This window comes from Bidens hawaiensis, unplaced genomic scaffold (assembly GCF_021521415.1).
Source record: "Bidens hawaiensis isolate Kalapana, Puna unplaced genomic scaffold, B.hawaiensis_p1.1 tig00030777_1, whole genome shotgun sequence".
Lineage (NCBI taxonomy): Eukaryota > Viridiplantae > Streptophyta > Magnoliopsida > Asterales > Asteraceae > Bidens > Bidens hawaiensis.
In genome coordinates, this window is record NW_027495142.1 from 124,485 (window position 1) to 147,044 (window position 22,560).

The window sequence follows — 22,560 nt, forward strand, 5'->3', positions numbered from 1 at the left end:
CTCTTTTTCTTTATTATGCACTGTTATGTATTTACTGGACTATTTTGAAAACAATACTATAATAATGCCTGAAAACTGAAATGAATTCGGTCATGTGGGTGTTTTTTGTTACGGTCCGAGTTGGGTTGGCTTGAAACGCTTTATGTTTAATTCTGTTTCAGTATAATATGATCAACTAGTTGTAAAAATATGATTTATAGATGTTTTGTATTTCAATGAATATTTGGTTGTTTTTGTAAACTGATTTGAGGATTTGTGCAGTAAAAGTAGGTTAACCCTTTTGATCTCTCGTAGACTCATACACGGTTCCATTTTAGCTTACATTTTTAGTTAACTCGTTTGACCCATCAGCGATAATAATTAGAGGATACAAGAGGTATGCTAGAAAGTCAAAAACTTGTTAAAAGGTTGTACAGTTGTAAGGTGGATGATAAATCCAGTTTGCCACATCAACTTACAACTCAGTTTTGTCGGTTTCCGTCCTGTGCTTTGTTGAGCTCACTCTGTCCACCCTAACTGTGGTTTGGAATTTGAAACCAGCCAAATTGGGTCAGTCAGCTAGACCAATAAGTTTTACTATTTTGACAGTTTTACGGTCGTTTAAACCGTATTTTTTTCATATCTAATGGATAAAGATGATCAATGGTTATAGACAGAGATAATTACATCTCGGTGTTTTTCACTGAAAGTTCTTTAAGGAGATTAGTTGAAATTAATATGTTCCCACATGAAGGTTTAGTTTTTGATTGCTCGAAACTCAATATGGATCCCAAAAAAAATTATTTTTTTTGTTGGCGAGCGCGGTTGGATTTAAATACCAACAAAGGTGGCACTTGCTAAACAGATTATTTTCCTTCCGTCGATAGTGTTTGATTTTGCGGAGCAGCCATCGAAACATCTTAATTCTGATCATTTGTTGATCTCATGTGCAACGCGGTTGAGGTATGGAAGCTTGTAGGAGAGTGGTGTAAGATTCTAGTTAGGTTGGGCGGGTCCGTGAGCGAGAGGTTAAAGTTCAAGGAGTGTGCCACACAAGTAGTTGGGTTTAAACATAATATTGATCAACGCAGGGATGCTTTGGAAAGCTAGGAACGGTTGGGTCTTCGATAAGAGGAGAGAATGTCACTTGGAGGAGATCAAGACTATGTTGTTCTTACGGTTAAGAAATATAACTAGTTTTTACGATTGGAACATGTTGTGCTCTTTGCTCTTTTGACATTTGTATGTAATTGGTTTTAATGATCTAGCATCTTGCTAGTTTGTTTTATTTTTTCTTTAATAGTAATTATCTTTGTCGTTAAAAAAACACAATTAATATTTTAAAAATGAAAAATATATAAACAACAAAAGTTGATGTTGCAAGTTCAAAACCAAACCTAATCGTTACTCACAAAAACCGAACCGTGAACAAAAACCTTAGAATTTTCAACGACTGACATGCTTTGATTAAGACAACTAGGTAAATTTCAACAACTTCCTAACACAATTCTTTTCAACATGCCGAAAGAGGATTCCACACGATATAAATCAATAGTCAATCCCTTTACTTACAAACAATTCCATTTCATGATTTCAAATTAAACAAGCATTATTCCTTTCATCTCTATGGTTCAATATCGACCGTTAACTGAAATTAATCGATAATCGACTAACTGAAAATCAAATAAGCCTCGATTATTGGTTTTTTTTTGTACTCTCAGTTAACTAAAAAAACTAAACTGAACCACTCGTTATCATTATACCTAAATTTCATAGGTGTGCACGGTTAGGTTCGGTTCGGTTATTAGCATTAACCGAACCGATCAGTTATCGGTTTAGTTATTTTTTGTTAATAACAAATATCAAACTTGGGCTAAAAGTTTGATTAAAAATACCTTAAATGAATGCTTAAATACATGAAATGAATGTATAGCTACATGAAATGAATGTATAAATTATGAAATTGAGATATTATATTAGTACATGAAAATGATAGTTTTAAACAATTAAAACATATAACACATAAAATAGAGGAAAAAATGCCTGAAAATATGAAGAAAATAAAATGAAGAGTTCAGTGCGGTTCGGTTAATTCGGTTTTCGGTTTTTTCGGTTCGGTTTCAGTTATTGTTCGCCCCTAAAATTTCATGTATTTATAACTTCATGTAATTCTAAGCAAATTATTTTTTTCCAAAGTTTGGTTTTGATGACTAATCGAAATCAATCGAACTAAAAACCAACAAACTAACCGAACCGATTTTAGTTATCTATTTCGGTCGATGAATTTGCGAAAACCGAATTCTGATTTTCGATTCAGTAGAGTGGAATAACCGAACCGAACTAAACCAAACTCATACCCACCCTAGTTCAAGTACGAAACGTCTAGCGTTCAGACAAGGTTGTTAGATTTGGATCTTTGCTACAAACGTATTACTAACTTACACGCATAGTCTTCTTCCTATTATCACACTATCACTTAAACTCACTCCACATCACAAAAAAAAAATCAAATTAAAAAAATAATAATAAAAAATAAAAAATGGCTTCTTTACTCTTCCCAACGCCACCATCAACCACCACCACCAACCGTCGGTTACTCCCATCCCATTCCCGCCCTTTCCACCACCACACACTCCTCCGGCCACCGTCATCTCGCCGGAAAACACTCCTCCGTCCACTCCACGTATCCGCTCCACCGTCACCCACCACCACCACCGATCTCGAAACTGAGGAACTATTGGATAATTCAAAATTCACATGGAGAGATCACTGGTACCCGGTCTCGTTAACCGAAGACCTGGACCCGAATCTCCCAACGCCTTTCACTCTCCTTAACCGGGACCTCGTTATCTGGTTTGACAAAACCAATAACCAGTGGGTTGCTTTGGAGGATAAATGTCCCCATCGGCTAGCACCTTTATCCGTAAGTTTACCGTTTATGGTTTAAGGTTTAGGGTTTGTAAGTAAATTAGTGTTGTCATTTAGAATTCGAGCTTGGCTCGTTTAATTTACACAGAGCTCGAGCTAGGTTCATTTTGATCTTTATTTCTAAAGCTTGAGCTCGGCTTGTGACTAGTTCAGCTTGTTTACTATTTATTAATTAATATTTATATATTTATATATATAACATAAGAAATATTATGTAGTTACTTTATCATAAAACTAGGGGAAAGTTAACGTACAAATGAAATTAGCGTGCTAAACGTGAGAATCAGGTAAAATAATTATATATACAAGTAGAGTAATTATGTAATTACGTCAATTACTCTATGACGTAATTACATAATTACTCTACTTGATTCTCACGTTTAGCACGTTAATTTCATTTGTAATTAATCCAAATCCCATAAAAGTATATATATTAATGATTAAATATATGCTCGACAAGTGAAGCTCGGGCTTGTTTATTAACCAACCTTACTTTTTAGGCTCAAGCTCGGGCTCAGACTTGTTTAGGCTCGGCTCGGTCGAGCTTTTTCACGAGCTGATCTTGAGTAGCTCGGCTCGTTTGCACCCCTAGTGTTGATGTGGATATTATTTGAAGGAAGGAAGGATTGCTGAGAACGGGCATCTGCAGTGTTCGTACCACGGATGGTCTTTTGATGGGTGTGGGTCGTGCTCTAGGATACCGCAGGCGGCTCCGGATGACCGGAAGCTCGGGCGGTTCAGTCGCCGCGAGCTTGTGCAACCATGTTCCCGACTATGGTGTCTCAAGGTTTGTTATTTGTGTGGCCGGATGAAAATGGGGTGGAACGAGCTCGGGCGACCAAGCCTCCGATGTAATTATCTGGATCTTTTAGTATGCATATGTGATCTAGTGTTTAGTTTGGTTAAATGATTAGTTGATTAATCTTGGATATTTATTGGTTAAGTGTTAATATAATATTTCATTAAAAGGCTACTTTTCTAATAAACAATTAGTGTGTTGAAACAATGGTTAGAATCATAATAATATTATACTTTTGAGTAAAATCAAATCATTTAGAAGGTTTTATGCATTGAAAATACACTCTTGACTGCTTGTTTTCGGACATGTTTTGTTTATAAGTGTTGTTCACTAGTTTGCTTTACCCATTTGGCCCGTTAGTTTAAAACCTAATGCAAATTGACCGACCTATTGATAAGTAAATGAGTTGAAGTTTCCGACCCGTTAATTAGTAATTGGGTCAAAGTTTCCATGATTTGAATGCTGTTTTTGGTGATAATATAGGTTACCAGATGACTTTGAAAAGCCAGAGTTTTCCACAGTGACTATTCAACGTGATTTATTCTACGGCTATGATACTCTAATGGAAAATGTTTCTGATCCCTCACACATTGATTTTGCCCATCATAAGGTGAACAAATGCAAGCCCAAATACTTGTATATATTTAGCTCAATTCTTCTTTTTTTTCGTCCATAAAAACCAAAGACCGATTATTATAAATTCGATATACTTTTACAGGTTACTGGTAGAAGGGATAGAGCTAAACCACTGCCATTTAAGATGGATTCAACGGGCCATTGGGGCTTTTCAGGAGAAAATGAAGGGAACCCGAAAATCAGTGCCAAGTTCATCGCACCTTGTTACTATATAAACAAGTAAGTTTAGTTGCATCTCGTATGAAAAATTAATACATCGAAAATATTGATTTTGGTCCACAAGGTTCCTCTGTTTTGTTATTGTTGATGGATATTTTGGTTTTCACACGCTTTTATAGATTTATGAAAACACGTAAGGTATTGTGTATTATGGAGTGTTTGGATAGTTATGATAGAAACTTAATACAATCGTGAGTCGTAATTATGAAAAAGACAATCTATAATTAATAGTTCTATCTAGTAACTTCTGTTGAAGTATGTGTTTGATTAAGTTTAAGTCCAGGGCCGTCTCCGAGAATTTATATACCTCAGCCGAGCCGAAATGAAAAGGGCCCGTAGGCTCTAACGAGTAACGAAATATATAAGCTAATAACCTAAATTTTATCCAATGGATTTTGAATAAAAACTTTTTTTGGCCCGATAAATTTAAACAGGGATCAAAATTCAATTATAATACATAAGAATTATTTTATATATATATATATATATATAGGGTAAGGATCCTAAGACAACCCTTTGCAAATTGAGAACTTTGAGAACCATTTTGAACCACTAAAAACACCTTTAAAAAAATATTTAAAAAAATCATAAAATAAAAATTTTAAAAAAGTAAAAAAACCAAAATTCTTATATTTCATTCCGGTTTCATTAAAAAAATAAAAAAAAAATAAAAAAAACGTCGTATTATACACATATGTATAATTTTATATAATCTTTAGTTACGTAATATACACATATTTACAGTATCATTTATCTTAAATTATACACATGTGTACAAAAAAAACATGTAAATGTACATATATGTATATATTATACATATGTGCATATAATTTAGCTAAACAGAGTTTTTTTTTTTTTTTTTATGAAACCGGGATGATAAAATAAGAATTTTGGTTTTTTTACTTTTTTGATTTTTGTGTTTTTTTTATTTATGATTTTTTTTATTTTTGGGTTTTTTGTAGTCCAAAATGGTTCTCATGGTTCTCAATTTTAAAAAAGTTCTCTCATGATCCTGATCCTAAATATATATAAGAAAAATACATTAAAAAAACTGGCCCCCAAAAAAACTGTGCCCCGGCCGAGGGTGCGACTCGCACACCCTCAAGGCCCACCATGAGTGTAACAATTGTTTATGGTTGAGTTTATATAGTTAAAATGATCTTTATGTTGTAGACACTAAATGCATATGTAATTTGTTTCCTTGCAGATAGATCTTTGTTCATATTTGTTAAGAATTATATAATGGTTTTGCATTGTAAATGTACTTACTCGTTGATTACTGTTTTCGTGCTGCTAGTATTGTCCAAAACTAATTATCTGGTCTCTAAAGAATTAGATAACCGGAAGTAGAATATGTTTATCCAAACTTAAAGCTGGTCTTTAGATCATAAGTTTCAAAAAGCAAATCCAAACACCCCCCTTGATGTGTTAAACCACATATGAAATGATAAGGTTGTATCTTTGTTGTGTTTCCAGAATAGAAATCGACACAAAACTCCCTATTGTCGGTGACCAAAAGTGGGTAATATGGATTTGTTCCTTCAATGTACCAATGGCACCCGGAAAGACTCGTTCCATCGTTTGCAGTGCTCGAAACTTCTTTCAGTTTACGATGCCCGGGCCCGCATGGTGGCAGGTAACACTTTGTTTAAAATCTCATTATACAATGATACAAACTAGGGGTGGCAAATGTGACCTATTGGGTTGAATGGGTTGTATTAAAATGTATATAATGGGTCAAAATGAGTCAAACTAAAAAAAGAAAATGGTTGAAACGGGTCAAAACGAGTTGACATTTCTCAAGTTTTTTTTTTTGTGGAACGAGAAAAGCGGCGGAAACTTTTTAGTACTTTTACTTTTTTAGTTTTTGATTTATATTTCGAGTTATAATTTTTTATGAGGGGTTTTTGAAATGGGTCAAAATGGGTTGAGATTTCAAGAACCCCTCGTTACAAAATTCAAAAAAAATAATTAAAAAATTATAACTCGAAATATAAATCAAAAACTAAAAAAGTAAAATTACTAAAAAGTTTCATCCGTTTTTCTCGTTCCATAAAAAAAAAAACTTGAGAAATGTCAACCCGTTTTGACCCGTTTCAAGCATTTTCTTTTTTTAGTTCGACCCATTATATACATTTTAATACAACTCATGTTGTGGGTCCCGTTTTTGTTTAAACGTCTAAAATGTTGTATATTACAGGTTGTTCCAAGATGGCATGAACATTGGACTTCAAACAAAGTATATGATGGAGATATGATTGTGCTTCAAGGTCAAGAAAAAATCTTTTTGTCACAGTCAACGGACGGTTCCACTGATGTCAACAAAGAGTATACAAAACTTACGTTTACACCCACACAAGCGGACCGGTTCGTGCTAGCGTTTAGAAATTGGCTCAGACGACATGGCAATAGTCAGCCCGAGTGGTTTGGTCATGCGAATACCCAGTCATTGCCCTCCGCGTATCTTTCCAAACGCCAGGTACTACTAGATAACTGATATGTTGGAAGATGAGTGGGTCGGATTTTAATGGGTCTTTTTCGTTTAGGTCGAAACGGGCCGGGTTGGATGGCCTGTAAACTTTTTCTGCTTTTTTACAAATGATTTTTAATGGGTCTTTTTAGACTCTATGACTCATAGTATAATGTAAATTGTATGTTAGTATAGTCGACCAATTTCCATCCCGATCTTCTTTTAACTAAACCTTTTTATTCGACTCACATTGGACAAAAGTAGGGGTGCAAACGAGCCGAGCTACTCGAGATTGGCTCGTTAAAAAGCTCGATCGAGCCGAGCTTAATCGAGCATGAGCCCGAGCTCGAGCCTAAAAGCAAGCTCATTTAATAAACGAGCCCGAGCCTGAGCTTTACTTATCGAGCTCGAGCCTAAACGAGCTTGTCATTTATATAATTTTTTAAAATATATATATAATGTTATAAAAAATAATAAAAATTACTAATTAATACAGTATATATTATTTTATACAAAAAATTATATTAGAAAAAAATATATAAAAATAATTATATTATTTAAAATTAATTTATAAATGGTAAACGATCCGAGCCCGAGCCGAGCTCGAGCTTGAAAATCTACCCACGAGCCGAGCTCAGCTTTGGAAATAGAGCTTGAAACGAGCCGAGCTTGAGCTCTGTGTAAGTTAAACGAGCCGAGCTGTTTATTCGGATCGATATTGACACCTCAATGTTTCATAATATTTTGTTATGTGTGACAGATGCTGGATAGATATGAGCAACATACTCTCAAATGTTCTTCATGTAAAAAGGCTCATAAAACATTTGAGACACTGCAAAAGCTGTTAACCGGGACAGCTGTTTTATTTTGTGCTGCTGCTGGTATTCCTCCCGAGATCCAGTTACGTGTTATTTTTGCTGGGCTGGCGGTTTTGAGCGCAGGTTTGGCTTATTATTCTCATGAACTTCAGAAGAACTTTGTTTTTGTTGATTATGTTCATGCTGAGATTGATTAATTGATTTGTTTGTTTAAACAATGTTAAATACATGTTTTTGTAAGGTGGTCATATAAATTAGAGTGTTTGGTTCGTTCATATATGTATAGCTAGATTGTATTATGTCTGAAGTTAAACCAAGATTTGTGTGCATATAAACTGGTCTTGTACGCTTGTGTTAGCCTACGGGTTTGGGCTCTTGTATTTGTCAGTTTCCTTGGGTTTGTTTATTTTTTCGGTTGAGCCGAACTTGAACAAAAACAGAATTCAGAAGTGAAAACCGAACAAAAAAATAATTGTGATTCATTTCGGTTTCGCTTTCAAACCAAAGAAATGAACTTTTGGGTGTTCGTTGAACCGAATTCTTGGTTAAATGTTGAAAGAATTTACAAGTAGAAAAATCTGCAGCCGAATTAGAAGTGCACAAACCGGTTCGAGTTAAGCGCGTCCGTTTTCGGTCAAAATCAGGTTTTGTTCAAACCAGAACAGTTTTGAAACAGGTGTCTAAGCAAATAAATGCACTGGCTTGAACCCAATTTTAATCGGTTCGATTTTAACCGATTTCAGCGAAGAAGTTATGCTGATGGTTCAATTTGAAATTGGGACTGGTTTCACCAAACCTGTACATAATCAGGTTGAAAACAACCAAATTTTCTTAAAACCAAAAAATCTACCTTATTTATGTTGAAAACCTAAAACATAATTCAGTTTTGCATCAGTATGTAATTAAATGTCAGACACCTTAGTTTAATCTTAAATATTCTGTTTCAAACAGTTTCGCTTCAATATGTAATTTAATATTGAATTTGGGCATTAGGCTAGTTGTTGTGGGCGTTAAACCCATTGTTGTGGGCGTTAAACCCATCGGCGCCAAGTCACTTGTTGTGGGCGTTAAACCCATCGGCGCCAAGGCACCTCATTGCCGTTAAACCCATATATCTAGTTTAGTAATTTTTTTATGTAGCTTTATCGTTTTTATTAGTTAATCAATCATTTAATTCAATAATTTAAAGCATTTTTATAATATTTCTTATTTTCTATAAATTGTTTCATGATACATCTATTTTAGTATTTTATGATGTAGCTTTATCATTTTTATTAGTTAATCAATAACCGTGATAAGTTTCATTCAATGATTTTAACTTTTGTTATTGTAAGAGTAATCGGTTCGATTAACATTCGACAATAGGTCACCCTTGGCTGTTCAACTTTGTTTGTTTATTGTTTAACTTTGTTTTTTTATTGCCACAATAACTTTGTGTTTGTGTGTTGTTTTCGTATTGTTTTCACAGCTTTTGTCGACTACGAAAAAATTTATATAAGGGCACATTTTTTAGTATTTGTTCGGGGTACCCGAGATCTTGAATACAAGCCTAATAAATAATAAAGGAACAAAAACACCAAACCGTAGAAAACAATTATGGGAATGTTTTATTTTTTTGATTTTTTCCCTGAGTAAGCCGCCTGTTAAACCTTTGAATAAAAACCGATCACAAGAACACCCACCGACACAAGTTGCATGAACTACGCACCAGTTTTTATTAACAACACTTAAAACAAGTAAACAAACACAACCCCCCTATATATGGAGTTAGTTTATTCAACCGATCGACCCTACTCAAACTAAGATATATATAAACCACAAACGAGGGAAACATAACTTGAGCCAACTTAATTTCCTCTTTACACTCTGGGCTTAACGTTGCGGAGGCCGTCCCAGCCGGTGTCCATGACGTTGGGCTTAACGTTGCGGAGACCATCCCAGCCAGTGTCCATGCCGTTAGGCATAACATTCTTGTTGCGGAGACCGTCCCAACCTGTGTCCATGCCGTTAGGCTTAACGTTGCTGAGGTCATCCCAGCCTGTGTCCATGCCATTAGGCTTAACGTTGCGGAATCCGTCCCAACCGGTGTCCATGCCGTTAGGCTTGACGTTACGGAGCCCGTCCCAGCCGGTATCCATGCCGTTAGGCTTGACGTTGTGGAGGCTGTCCCAGCCGGTGTCCATGCCGTTAGTGGTGGTTCTAATTGCAGAAACCACAGAAAATGCAAAGATGGCCGTGAAGGTGAGTGAAAAGAGTGCAAGTTTTGCCATGTTTCAAACACTTAAGGTGTTTGATGGTTTGGTAATGAAGGAGTGGGCTTAATTTATAGTACAAATAGTGGATTTGCATGCTAACCACGTGGAGAGGATGCAGATTTGTTGGAAAGTGTTTGACTGACCTAAATGGGATAAGATCTTCACACTCATCTACACTACTTTTGTTTGCGGTGATGCCAAATAGACTTTTACAAGTGGATTTGTTTTTATATGCAGTTTTGTTTTTACACTGCATGCATCATGCATGGGGAGCACGTGGATAGGATTATAATATTAATAATTACAATACTTATAATTTATTTAGTTTTTAATCAATCGCAGGGTGCAACACTCTTGAGTTGCTAATCACAATCGCCGGTGTATCGACCTTTGATTTTAGTTTTAAATTATGATCAATGGAAATGAATTTTGATTTAAATTAAACGTCAGCATCAATGTGTCAAGTGTGAACAAATGAAAAAAAATGTATTAGTCTAACTTCTAAACTCTTTATTGGTTAAGAACTCTGACTTTAAAACTTGATTATGTTGTCCATGTATATAAATCAAACTTAATACACATTTGGCTATAACTATGACTCAACTAATTAAATTTACAATAATTATTGTCTAACACATGTTCTATCATAACTCAATAATATTCTATGATAATAGATAGCAAACTAATTAATTATTAATGTTTATTAGTTGACATCGACACCAAGTTAGGGCATGTTTGGGATTCCTTATTTACACCTCCTTATACCTTATATAAGGAGTTTTTCATAAGTTACAAAATTCTAACAAATGAAAACACATTTTTACTCCTTTAAAATGTTTAATAAGCTATATTACCTAAATCGGTTCGAGTTAAACGCGTTCATTTTCGGTCAAAATTAGGTTTTGTTCAAAACATTTTGAAACAAGTGTTTAAGCAAATAAATGCACCGGCTTGAACCCAATTTTAACCGGTTCAGTTTTAACCGATTTCAGCGAAGAAGTTATGCTTATGGTTCAATTTCCCGCATTTTTTTGTATGTATAAGTATTTCAGATTTCCGATAAAATTTCTGAAGATTAAGCCACAACTTTTTATTTTGTGCAAATGAATCCTGTCTAATTTACTAATTCGTGGAAAGATACTGAACTTTTGTATTTGAAAAATGTTTCAGGAGGAATCACTGAGGTAGATGGCGGTTGATAAAGGAATCCTTTATCCTAATTTCCAATATGAATACTATGCCCAACCTGAAACTTGTGATTAGTAGTAAAACACCGATTATCGCGCTGAGACATAATTCTATCTGGATAGATTTCTCGATATATTTTCTTACGAAGTTTTGTTAGAGCATCTATTATTGCTTCTGATTTAGGTGGACAGCTCAGCAAATAGACATCTACAGGAATTAGCTTATCGACTCCATGAACAGTACTATAAAATTGGGACTTTTTTCACCAACCCTGTTACATAATCAGATTGAAAACAACCAAATTTTCTTAAAACCAAAAAATCTATCTTATTTATGTTGAAAACCTAAAACGTTATTCAGTTTTGCATCAGTATGTAATTAAATATCAAACACCTTAGTTTAATTTTAAATGTTCTATTTCAAACAGTTTCGCTTCAATATGTAATTTAATATTGAATTTGGGCATTTGGCTAGTTGTTGTGGGCGTTAAACCCATCGGCGCCACGTCACTTGTGGGCGTTAAACCAATCGGTGCCAAGGCACCTCATCGCCGTTGTGGCCAGTGGCAGAGCTACCTTTACGGGACCGGGTTCACCTAAACCCGGTCTATTTTCGGTTTTATATAGAACGTATAGTATTGCATTAACGAACAAACTCATTCTTTAACGACAATCGAACCCATTATCATTTTAGAATGAAAGGAAGAGAATATGGAAGATATAGTGGTGTTTTTAATTTCACGTCGGCGGATTAACTCTGGTTCTAAATAATAAAGATAAAGAAAAAAGTTTAGAAGAAGACCCTAGAGTATAAATATAGACCATTTATCAAACCAAGATTAAATATATCTAAATAGAAAAGAGGTCACATCGTACACACATCATTTAATTCAATAGTTTAAAGCAATTTTGTAATATTTATTATTTTCTATAAGTTATCTCATGATATATCTAGTTTAGTAATTTTTTTTATGTAGCCTTACCGTTTTTATTAGTTAATCAATCATTAATTCAATATTTTAAAGCAATTTTATGATATTTTTTTATTTTCTATAAATTGTTTTATGGTATTTCTATTTTAGTATTTTATGATGTAGCTTTATCATTTTTATTAGTTAATCAATAATCGTGATAAGTTCCATTTCATGTAAATTTTGTTATTGTAAGAGTAATCGGTTCTTTTAACATTCGACAATAGGTCTTAACTATTCAACTTTGTTTTGTTTATTATGTTTAACTTTGTTTCTTATTGCCACGATAACTATGTGTTTGTATATAGTTTCACAACTTTTGTCAACTACGGAAAAAAAAAAGAAATTATATAAGGACACATATTTTTAGTATTCGTTCGGGGCACCCGAGATCTTGAACACAAGCCTATATAAATAAAGAACCCAAAAACCTTGAAGCCGTAGAAAAACAATTCCTAACTCCGCATTGATTGTGGCGGGCTAACGGGAGTGAAGGGTGTTTTTGGGATATTAAACCACATCACAAAGTAAGCCGCCTGCTAAATATATAGGCATTATGAGAGTGTTTTATTTTTTCCCATGTTAAAAGAAAGCTTATAATAAGAATTAGATTTTTCCTAAAAAATATAGAAAGTGTGGTTTTCACCATTATATCTAATAAACACAACACAATAAACACACCGTAACTAAAATAAAACACACTCCACAATAAATATATTTTTCATATTCACCATCATATCAACATATCTAACGCACAAAATTACTTTTTACACTTTTTAAACACGCTTCGCTTCTTATTTTGTTAAGCCGCCGATAACAAGAACACCCACTGGCACAAGGTGTATGTACTAGGCACCCGTTTTATTAACAACACTTACAACAAGTAAACAAACACAACCCCTTTATCTACGGAGTGAGTTTATTCAGCTGACCCTACTCAGCCTAAGATAGATACATACATATATATATATATATATAATCCACAAACGAGGGAAACCAGCCCAATTTACTCCTACACTTTGGGCTTTATAACGTTGTTGCGGATGCGGAGGCCGTCCCAGCCAGTGTCCATGCCGTTGGGCTTAACGTCGCGGAGGCCATCCCAGCCGGTGTCCATGCCATTAGGCATAACATTCTTTTTGTGGATGCCATCCCATCCGGTATCCATGCCGTTAGGATTGACGTTTCGGAGACCATCGGGACCTACGTGTATGCATGCGTCGCCTAGGCATAATTCGTTAGGCTTGACGTTTCGGAGGCCGTCCCAATCATCACGGCCTACGCGTATGCATGTGTCGCCTAGGCATATTTCGTTAGGCTTGACGTTTCGGAGGCCGTCCGAATCATCACGGCCTACGCGTATGCATGTGTCACCTAGGCATATTTCGTTAGGCTTGACGTTTCGGAGACCGTCCCAATCATCGCGGCCTACGCGTATGCATGTGTCGCCTAGGCATAATTCGTTACGGAGGCCGGTGTCCATGCCATTAGTGGTGATGATGGTGGTTCTAATTGCAGAAGCTACAGAAAATAATGCAAGGATGGCCGTGATGGTGAGTGAAAAAAGTACAAGTTTAGCCATTTTCAAACACTTGAAGGTGTTTGATGGTTGCTAGTGAAGGAGTGTGCTTAATTAATTTATAGTACAAATAGTGGATGGGGGCGGCGTGAAGGGGCAGTTGGGGGGTGGGGGGGATTCGCCTAATCGAGTGTGAACAAACGAAAAATTAGACACAAGATATAAATGAATTAAATTGAAAACACACAAACTGACGAACATAAATGAACGAACTTAAACCAGCGTAAACGAAAGAACATAAATTAGCGAGTGTAAATGAATGTTGGCAAACATATATAAACGAATGAGACGTGTGTTCATGTTCCTGCTTTTATTATATCAACGAGCATAAACGGACTTCCTACCAAACAGTTTTGAGTACATTGATCGTATCTTTTGTTTACAGGCTTAACATGGCGTAACAGTAACTATTCGTACGTGTCAAAAATTAACACCTCAATGTTTAACCATTCTTAACATGTTGGTTTCATATTTCCTTTTATGTTTTATTAATTATTTTGTAATTTATGACATATACTGGATTATAGATATGAACAACATACTTTCAAATGTTCTTCATGTAAAAAGGCACATAAAACATTTAAGACATTGCAAAGTTGTTAACCGAGACGTTCTTATTCCTCCCGAGATCGAATTACCTGTTACTTTTTTTTTTCGGTGGGTCGGCTTATTATTCTCCTGAACTTCAGATGAATTTTGCTTTTGTTTATTATGTTCAAGCTGAGATTGATTGATGAACTTAGTCTTAACAATGTTAAATACATGTTTTCGTAATCTGGTCATGAATTGGAATTTTTAGTTGGATTATAGTTCATAGATGTATAGCTAGATTATATATAATCAGACTTTATGTTTGAACTTGAACCAAAATTTGTATGCATATAAAATTGGTCTTGTTTAAGCCTCTGCCCATTTGGTCTTTTGCGTCTTTAATTTTAGCCTTTTAGGGGTGTTTATCAGTTTGGGTTTGTGTTTCGGGTTCTTGTGATTGCCAGTTTGCTTTTTGGCTTGACCATTTTTTCAGTTGAATTGGTAATGTGTACCAAACAGAATTTGGAAGTCAAATCAGACCTATAGATTAAATTTTGTGTATTCATCACTCCAAGTGATTAAGTAAAACTTCAAAACAATTAATTAAAGAATAATTGGTTTCTTAACTCAAACCAGTACTGCTTCTATCAAAATCCGACTCTGATTAAATCTAGACAGCATCGAAAAAACATTCATACAGTTTTTAAAGGGGCTGATAATAGCATGGCATTAACCAAGAGAAGTTCATAACCCAACAGCTCAAGTTTAAATTGGAACACTCTTTAACGACTTCCATTACACAAGACATAACCAATTTTGATTTCTTGAAACAAAAAATAACTAATCTGATCATGTTAAAAACATACATAATTCAGTTTGCAATTAAATAAATACCAAACACCTTATCTATATCTTAAATTCCAAACAATTTCACTTCAATTTGCAACAAAATAATAAAACTGGAATCTTGGATTAATTCTATTTCTCACAAAGAAACATTGACAAGTGCAGAGTCAATTAAACCACCAAAACAGATAAATTTTTTTACAAACCCTAAGACCAACACAAATCTAAGAGCTAGTAAACTTAGTAACCGCCTTCGTCCCCTCGGAAACCGCATGCTTCGCCAATTCACCAGGCAACACAAGCCTCACAGCCGTCTGAATCTCCCGGGACGACAATGTATTCTTCTTATTGTATCTGGCAAGTCTAGACGCTTCCTGAGCAAGCTTCTCGAATATATCATTAATAAACGAGTTCATAATCCCCATTGCCTTGCTTGAGACCCCAATGTCCGGGTGCACCTGCTTCAACACCTTAAAGATGTAAATCTTGTACGTCTCCACACTCTTCTTGCTTCTCTTCTTCTTCTTGTCGGCTGCGCCTGCACCGGCTTCCTTCGGTAGCTTCTTCCCGGCTTTCAGCTTCTTCTCGGCTGGGGCTTTCTCGGCTGGTTTCTTTTCTGCTGCCTTTGGCGCCATTTTTTTGAAATGATTTGGGTTTTGTAGAGAGAGAAAGTATTAATGTTTTGGGTGTTGGGTGAGTGAAAGATGTGTGGGTTGATGGGGTATATATATGTGTTGAGAGATGGGATGTGATTGGTGGATATTGGTGGTGTTGGATGGTGAATAGGAACCGTTGATCTAGTGGGTTTTTTAACGGACGGGATTTGGTTTATGGAAAAGTGTGGATAGGTGGATTGACGCAATCTGGCATATATAAAAAGAGGTTTTTCTTTTTTATAGGAATATATAAAGATTTCTATGTTTATCGAAGTAAAGTGAATGATTTAGACTTGAATATTAGTGTGTAACAATTTCTAGTATACAACGTAAAATAAAGTCATGGTCTCATGGAATGTACATTGGCTGCATAATACGACCGTGGATGGTCCGTTTAGAAAATCATGTCGTTTGAAAAATCAATAAAAGCTATTGTTTTAGTTTATTCAAAATGATGAAGTGTCGGGTGATTATAAATAAATAATATCAAATAATGAGACATGAAAAGCTATAAAGTGATCATTTGGAAATCTATTAAGTTGTTAAGTCCGGGTTTTATGAAACGGTAAATAAAATAAAATAGCAAAATGCTTATAGTTTTTATTATTTCTCATGCATTAAATATCATTTTGCTGTTAAAATGAAAGATATGTAAAACAATAAATAATCTTGAGAAGGAACTATTTTTTAACTAGGCCAAATAGGGTTGGAGGGTCCCTGCCTGGGTCTTGAACTTAATATTAAGAAAACCGAAGTATTTTGGCCGTCGTGCAATGGGGTTAAGGTGCAGGAGGGGGTGTTTCCCTGTGAGATTGGAAGACCGGTGCTAGGTGTGAAACTCCTCGGGGGAGCCGTTAGCCGGGATGTCGGGTTCATCAGTGAACTTGCTATGAAAAGGGCTTCGCGAGCTGTGGAGTTGATGAGCTATCTCCCGCATTTGTGGGACCCACAATGCGAGCTCCTTTTGCTCCGCTCATGTATGTGAGTTGGAAAGTTGTTGTTTGGTCTCATAACATGCAAACCTGTGTATGTAGGGTAAGCAGTTTCTGTGTTTGACAACGGCCTTCGGGGGCGATTGAGGACATCGTGGTTTGTGGTGGTCCCTTCTTTGGAGATTTTCAATGGAGGTTGGCATCACTTCCGACTCGTTTTGGAGGTTTGGTTTTATGTTCAGCTTCAGAAGTTTCTACTTATGCGTTTGTCGCCTCGAGGGCGCAATCTTGGGAATTACAAGACCACATTCTTCGAGGTTGTGGTATTGACGGGTTTAACTTTGATTATGGGAGTGCGATAGATCGGTTGCACATTTCACTTCTCGATTTTGACATTAGCGGTTTCTCTAATAAAGACACCGCCCCCCCTAAAGCCCAATATGCTTTGGCGAGTGCCCTTTATAGTGGAATCATCAAGAGTTTGGAAATGAAGTTTGATTTATCCCCTCGTCAGAAAGCGGTGTTTGAGTGTCTTCGAGCTCCTCGGGCTCAAGATTTCTTAAGTGTTCTCCCTATTGAAGGATTGGGCCAACATCTGTCGGCTTTGGAGTACCGGGCCATCCTGAAGTATCGGTTAATGATCCCTTTGTTTCCGGTAGATGAGCTGTGCCCAGTTTGCCGTAAGGTTTGTTTGGATTCTTTTGGCGAGCATGCGGTTCACTGCAAAGAGTTGCCTGGGTTTAAGTACAGACATGATTTGGTGAGGGATGTTCTATGCGATGTTCTTAAATGAGCCGGAATTTCGGCTAAAAAGGAAGCCCCCGTAAACTTTCTTACGAATCCTCGAGAAGAAAGATCTATATTACGACCGGCCGATATACTTGTTTTTGGGTGGGTAGGGGGAAAACACGCTTGTGTCGACCTCACAGGAGTGTCCCCTCTTGCTGGGATTAGGGACACTGGATTTGTAGCAGGCCAGACAGCATTGAAGGCGGCATTGGACAAGGTTGCTAAACACGAGAGAGCTTGTTTGGAGAATCAACACGTGTTTATCCCCTTCGCCTTTGACACTTTTGGTTTCTTAGCTCCGGATGTCGTAGACCTTTTGAATAGGGTTCAGAAAGTTGTGTATAGTAACGTATCAGCCCATAAGAATTAAAACTTTGTTTTTAGTCGGATTGGGTTTGCTATCCAAAAGGGGGGTTGCGGCGCAGCTTGTTGCCCGCTTACCTGCCACTTCGTTGTAAATCGTTTGGATGTTTCTATGAAATAAATTACCCAAAACATATACAAAGAAAAAAAATTAAAAATAATAGGTCTCTACACGTGATATTTATTATAAATTATAATTTGTTTGACTCAACTATCATGTGTTTGTCCAATATTACTTTGTGTAAAAGGTACAAGTGAACATAAGGTATCCATGAGTAAAATTACCCACACAAGTTAAACAACGGCTAACTGTAACCACCAAAAGTTACCGATCGATGAACTAAAGTTGATAGGAACTCATGGTGTACCGTTACATGGCTTTCACGTGACTTATGGTATAAACTTTTGTTTTTAGCATACTTCAACCACACACAATGAATTTACATGTTTTCCTCCTTACAAACTATTTGTTTCATGTGTTTTCTGGCAACGAGTGGCCCACCGTGTCCATTACCCGATCAACACCCTTATGCGACTAAGGTAACCTACAACAAGTTGGTAACTCTTATTTTATAGTTATGCATGTATACACGTGAACATTGGTGAGATTTTTTTTGAGTTTTTTACCAGACTAGTGTACCTGTTAAAATTATTTACCAAACTAGTATAGTTTAAAACATATTTATTAAAATGGGTATTTTTAGTGGGACCCACCACCCACTCAACCATTTCTTCTTCCCAAACCACACTTTCTCCCTCTCCCTCTCCACCCTCTCTCTATCTAGAACAACACCAACCATCTCCGGCGGCCACCCGATACCTCCGCCGTAAATCGCAGTCAAGGAGGAGTTGGACATGGAAAAGAGGGCTATACCTCCTATCCTCTCTCTTCCGTGCAATTTCTCAATCCCTAATTAATTGCCGCTGCTGTTAATCATATGGTCGTTCCAATCCTCCGAATTATTCGATTTTCGGTGAGAATCTGTTTGATTTGCGTTCGTTTTTTGATTGAATTACGCTAGATTAACGAATTATGTTGTGAATTTTGCAGATCTGGATTGATTACGATCTGCAAGTTGAGTTTTCGGCAAGGATTTGTTCGATTTACGTTTGGTATTCGATTGAATTACGCTTAGGTTAACGAATTGTCCAGAACTGGTGTTTGGGATGCTAGAATTTGCAGATATGTGGAGAGTGTACAATGGTGTTTGGTGGAATGAAGCAATAGAATTCTTTATTTCTTCATCGTGGTGTTTTTTGTGTGACCTGTTCACAACACCATCGCGTATTTTCGGCGGAGGTATCGGGTGGCCGCCGGAGATGGTTGTGAGAGTTGGTGTTGTTCTAGATGAGAGAAAGTGTGGTTTGGAGGGAAGAAGAAGAAGTGGGTGGTGGGTTCAATTTAAAATACCTATTTGAATAAATAAGTTTTAAACTACACTAGTTTGGTAAATAAATTTATCAAATACAATAGGTTGGTAAAAAATTCGATTTTTTAAAGTTATTATAAGAAGACAAAAAGGACATTGCATAAACAAGAAGGACATTTCTTGTTGGGGCGGGAATCATGTTGTACCCCCGTCACATGACTTCTCACATGACTTTTTAGTATAAGACTAAGGGGTGTGGGGCTCCAGCAGAGTTAAAAACCAATAATATTATGACGTGTGGCAGAGAGAGAAACTGGATAAGGGGGGTGTTGGAGCCCCTGGCCCCTGGTGTGGGTAGCGCCCATATTAAAGCCCCACATCCTCTCTCTCTTCTCCCGCTACCATGCTCACGGGTGGTGTTTGCGCCTCGGTAGCGCCCCCTCTAGCGCCCATTTGTAAGGTATTAGCGCCTGGGGGCGCGAGCGGAGGGGCTCTAGCGCCCCCTTTGAAGCCCCCACACCCCTCAGTCTAAACTTGTGTTTTTTTTCTTTTTAGCCCACTTCGACCACACACTTAATCAATTCACATATTTCCTCCTTACAACGCTATTTGTTTCATGTTTTTTTCTGGCAACAAACGACCTACTTTTTTAGCGAGGGCCTCCTGAATGAGGGTAGGGAGGTCGACCGCCTTAGGGCTGATTATCCCGAAGGCCCAAACTTTTTTTAAAAAATTACATATATATGCTAGTAAACCTTCTAACTCGTTTTTATCAGCCTTATAGCCCAATTATCATTGTATCATATATATATGAGCTATCGAATTTATATGTTACTTAAGCCTCGAATTTATATTTGTCGTCTACCTAAATTTTTTTAGTGTGTTTAGAGACGGCCCTGCCGGCAACACACATCCATACATATGCAACTAGGGTACACAGAACAAGTTAACAACTCTTATTTTACAGTTGCGTGTGTAGAAGCATCACGTTTTGAAAATGAAAACCAAACATAATGATAATTCCGGTAACATCGGTATTGGTAACGGAAACCCCGTTCCGGATATGGAACCGGTTCACTACAAATCGGGTCCGGTTTAGGTACGGGTTGTTACTAATATGCATACCATATATGTACTCTACGGGTATGGTTGAGTACAGATTCGAGTATTAAAAACCCGGCTATAAAAAATGGCTACAGTGTTTTTTTCCAAGTCCATTTCCAGGTTCGGGTTTTTTGTGCACCTCTACTTATAAGTGAGTCCGCCCCTGCATACCCGGCACATACCCACGAAAATTTTTAAATCCTAACCTCATACTTGGCCCATACCCATCAGATTTCGGATATACCCGTCCCAATTGTTTTTGGTACCCGTCTAAGTCGGGCCTTTTTACCATCCATAGTTAAAATCCTTATGGAATCTTCTTATAAAAAGCTTTACAATTCCACCACCTCCAAAAAAAAACTTTCAAACACAATTGTTAATTCCAATTCCAATTATTGTTCCTATCGTCTCTACCAAACATGATAATTTATATCCTCATTGGCCTGCTACAATGAAAATATAAATATAAATAAATGAAGTCAGTTTTCAAATCAATTGTATAACCGCTTCGGTCACAATGATTCCGTTGTTGATCACTCCGCGCCTCCAACCTCAACTGATTATTCGTGTTCTTTCGTCGCGTTTGCCAGTTCAAACTTTGAGGGTGAGGGCTTCGTCTGATGATCAGCTTTCGTCACGATACATACTAATCTCATTTGATTTTAACTTAATTGCAATTGTAGGTAATTTATTAATGTTAATTATAGAACATACACGTGCTAAGTAATATTATTTTAAAAATATTTTAATATTTTTTTTACAGGAACAAACACTAAAACTTATAAGAAAGGCATCTTTTAAAGGATCAAACACCTCATTTGATTATGTGGCTGCTATCATGGATTATATTAGCATGAAGAAAATAATCCAAAATTACTTCGCGAAGAACAAGAACGTGTGGCTTGTGCCACCGACAATTGCGGTATGGGTGGTTTACAATCACGCTCTCTATACCCAATTCGCACTTCCAATGAAGAAAACAAATGAACCAAAAGATGAAGATGTTCGGGAAAAGAAATAAAAATAGTTACTTTAGATTTAACTTTTTAGTAGTGTATTTTATGATATATTGAGTCATTAGATGAAAAAGAGACCCGGTTGCAGCACGTAAAGATGTATTCTCTGTTTGCTTGAAAGTTTTGGGGGAAAAAAGAAAAGGAAGTATTAATTACATCTTTGAGCTAGATCGGAATAAAAATATATGAAAAAAAATTATAACTTTACAATTATGTTATCATACCAAAATGAAAAAGAGAATTAAAACATGGTAAATTAGTAATATTGTTATGAGCTATAAAGTTTTCTTCACAACCGTCAACCAGACCATATTTGACTGGAAAGTTTTTGAGGAAAAAAACCCTAACTTTTCTTTATATTTTCTTTGTTTTTTTTTAAAAAAAACTCAAGAATGAAAACAAAAAAAATCTTATTTTTCTTTTTCAAACCCTTGAATAAAAATCTCAATAACGAAGTGTTAAGAAAGGCTACCTCACACATCTTTTACAGGATCAAATACCACCTTTAATTATGCTGGCTACTATAATGGATTATATTGGCATGGAGAAAATAATCCAAAATTACTTCGCAAAGAATGTGTGGCTTGTGCCACCGACAATTGTGGTATGGGTGGTTTACAATCACGGTCTTTATACTTAATCCGCACTTCCAATGAAAAAACAAATGAACCAAAAGACAAAGATGTTTTTGTGCACCTCTACCTAGTACGACGGACAAATAAATCAGTCGTTTGAGATAATATGATCAACCGATAAACTACCGCAAACACGAATACAAACATGAACATATAACGAAACTTATTTTTTTTATATCTAAACAAACATAACTAAACAATCATAAACGAGTCACATGAGCATAATCGACCAACACATAAATGTATACAAACGAACATGATTTAGCATTAATGAGCACTGACAACAAGTCTAATACATCAACATTCATCCAATAGCACATCTTAATTATTGAAGGCGGCCAAGTAGGAGTCGACACACATGAGAGCTTGTGAAGAGGAGGTGACTGTTGCCTGCTGAGCTTTGTGTCAAGTGAATAAAGGAACAAATCCCCTTTTATGTATACTTTTTATATTTATATAAATTTAACTACTTATGTA

The 22,560-nt window shown here is 36.2% G+C and overlaps 1 protein-coding gene and 1 pseudogene across 2 annotated transcripts; one reads left to right on the plus strand and one right to left on the minus strand.

Annotated features, from left to right (window-relative positions):
* Positions 1 to 2,450: 2,450 nt before the first annotated feature.
* Positions 2,451 to 8,206, plus strand: LOC143580972 (pheophorbide a oxygenase, chloroplastic-like; annotated as a pseudogene). Its single transcript, XR_013143751.1, has 7 exons — positions 2,451 to 2,902; positions 3,524 to 3,758; positions 4,190 to 4,316; positions 4,425 to 4,561; positions 6,038 to 6,197; positions 6,762 to 7,040; positions 7,792 to 8,206. The product of XR_013143751.1 is annotated as a pheophorbide a oxygenase, chloroplastic-like (transcript).
* A 7,111-nt stretch (positions 8,207 to 15,317) lies between these two features.
* Positions 15,318 to 15,885, minus strand: LOC143580982 (histone H2B.2-like). Its single transcript, XM_077063876.1, has one exon. It carries the CDS (start codon positions 15,851 to 15,853, stop codon positions 15,443 to 15,445), a length of 411 nt encoding a protein of 136 aa, XP_076919991.1. The 5' UTR covers positions 15,854 to 15,885; the 3' UTR covers positions 15,318 to 15,442.
* Positions 15,886 to 22,560: the final 6,675 nt, after the last annotated feature.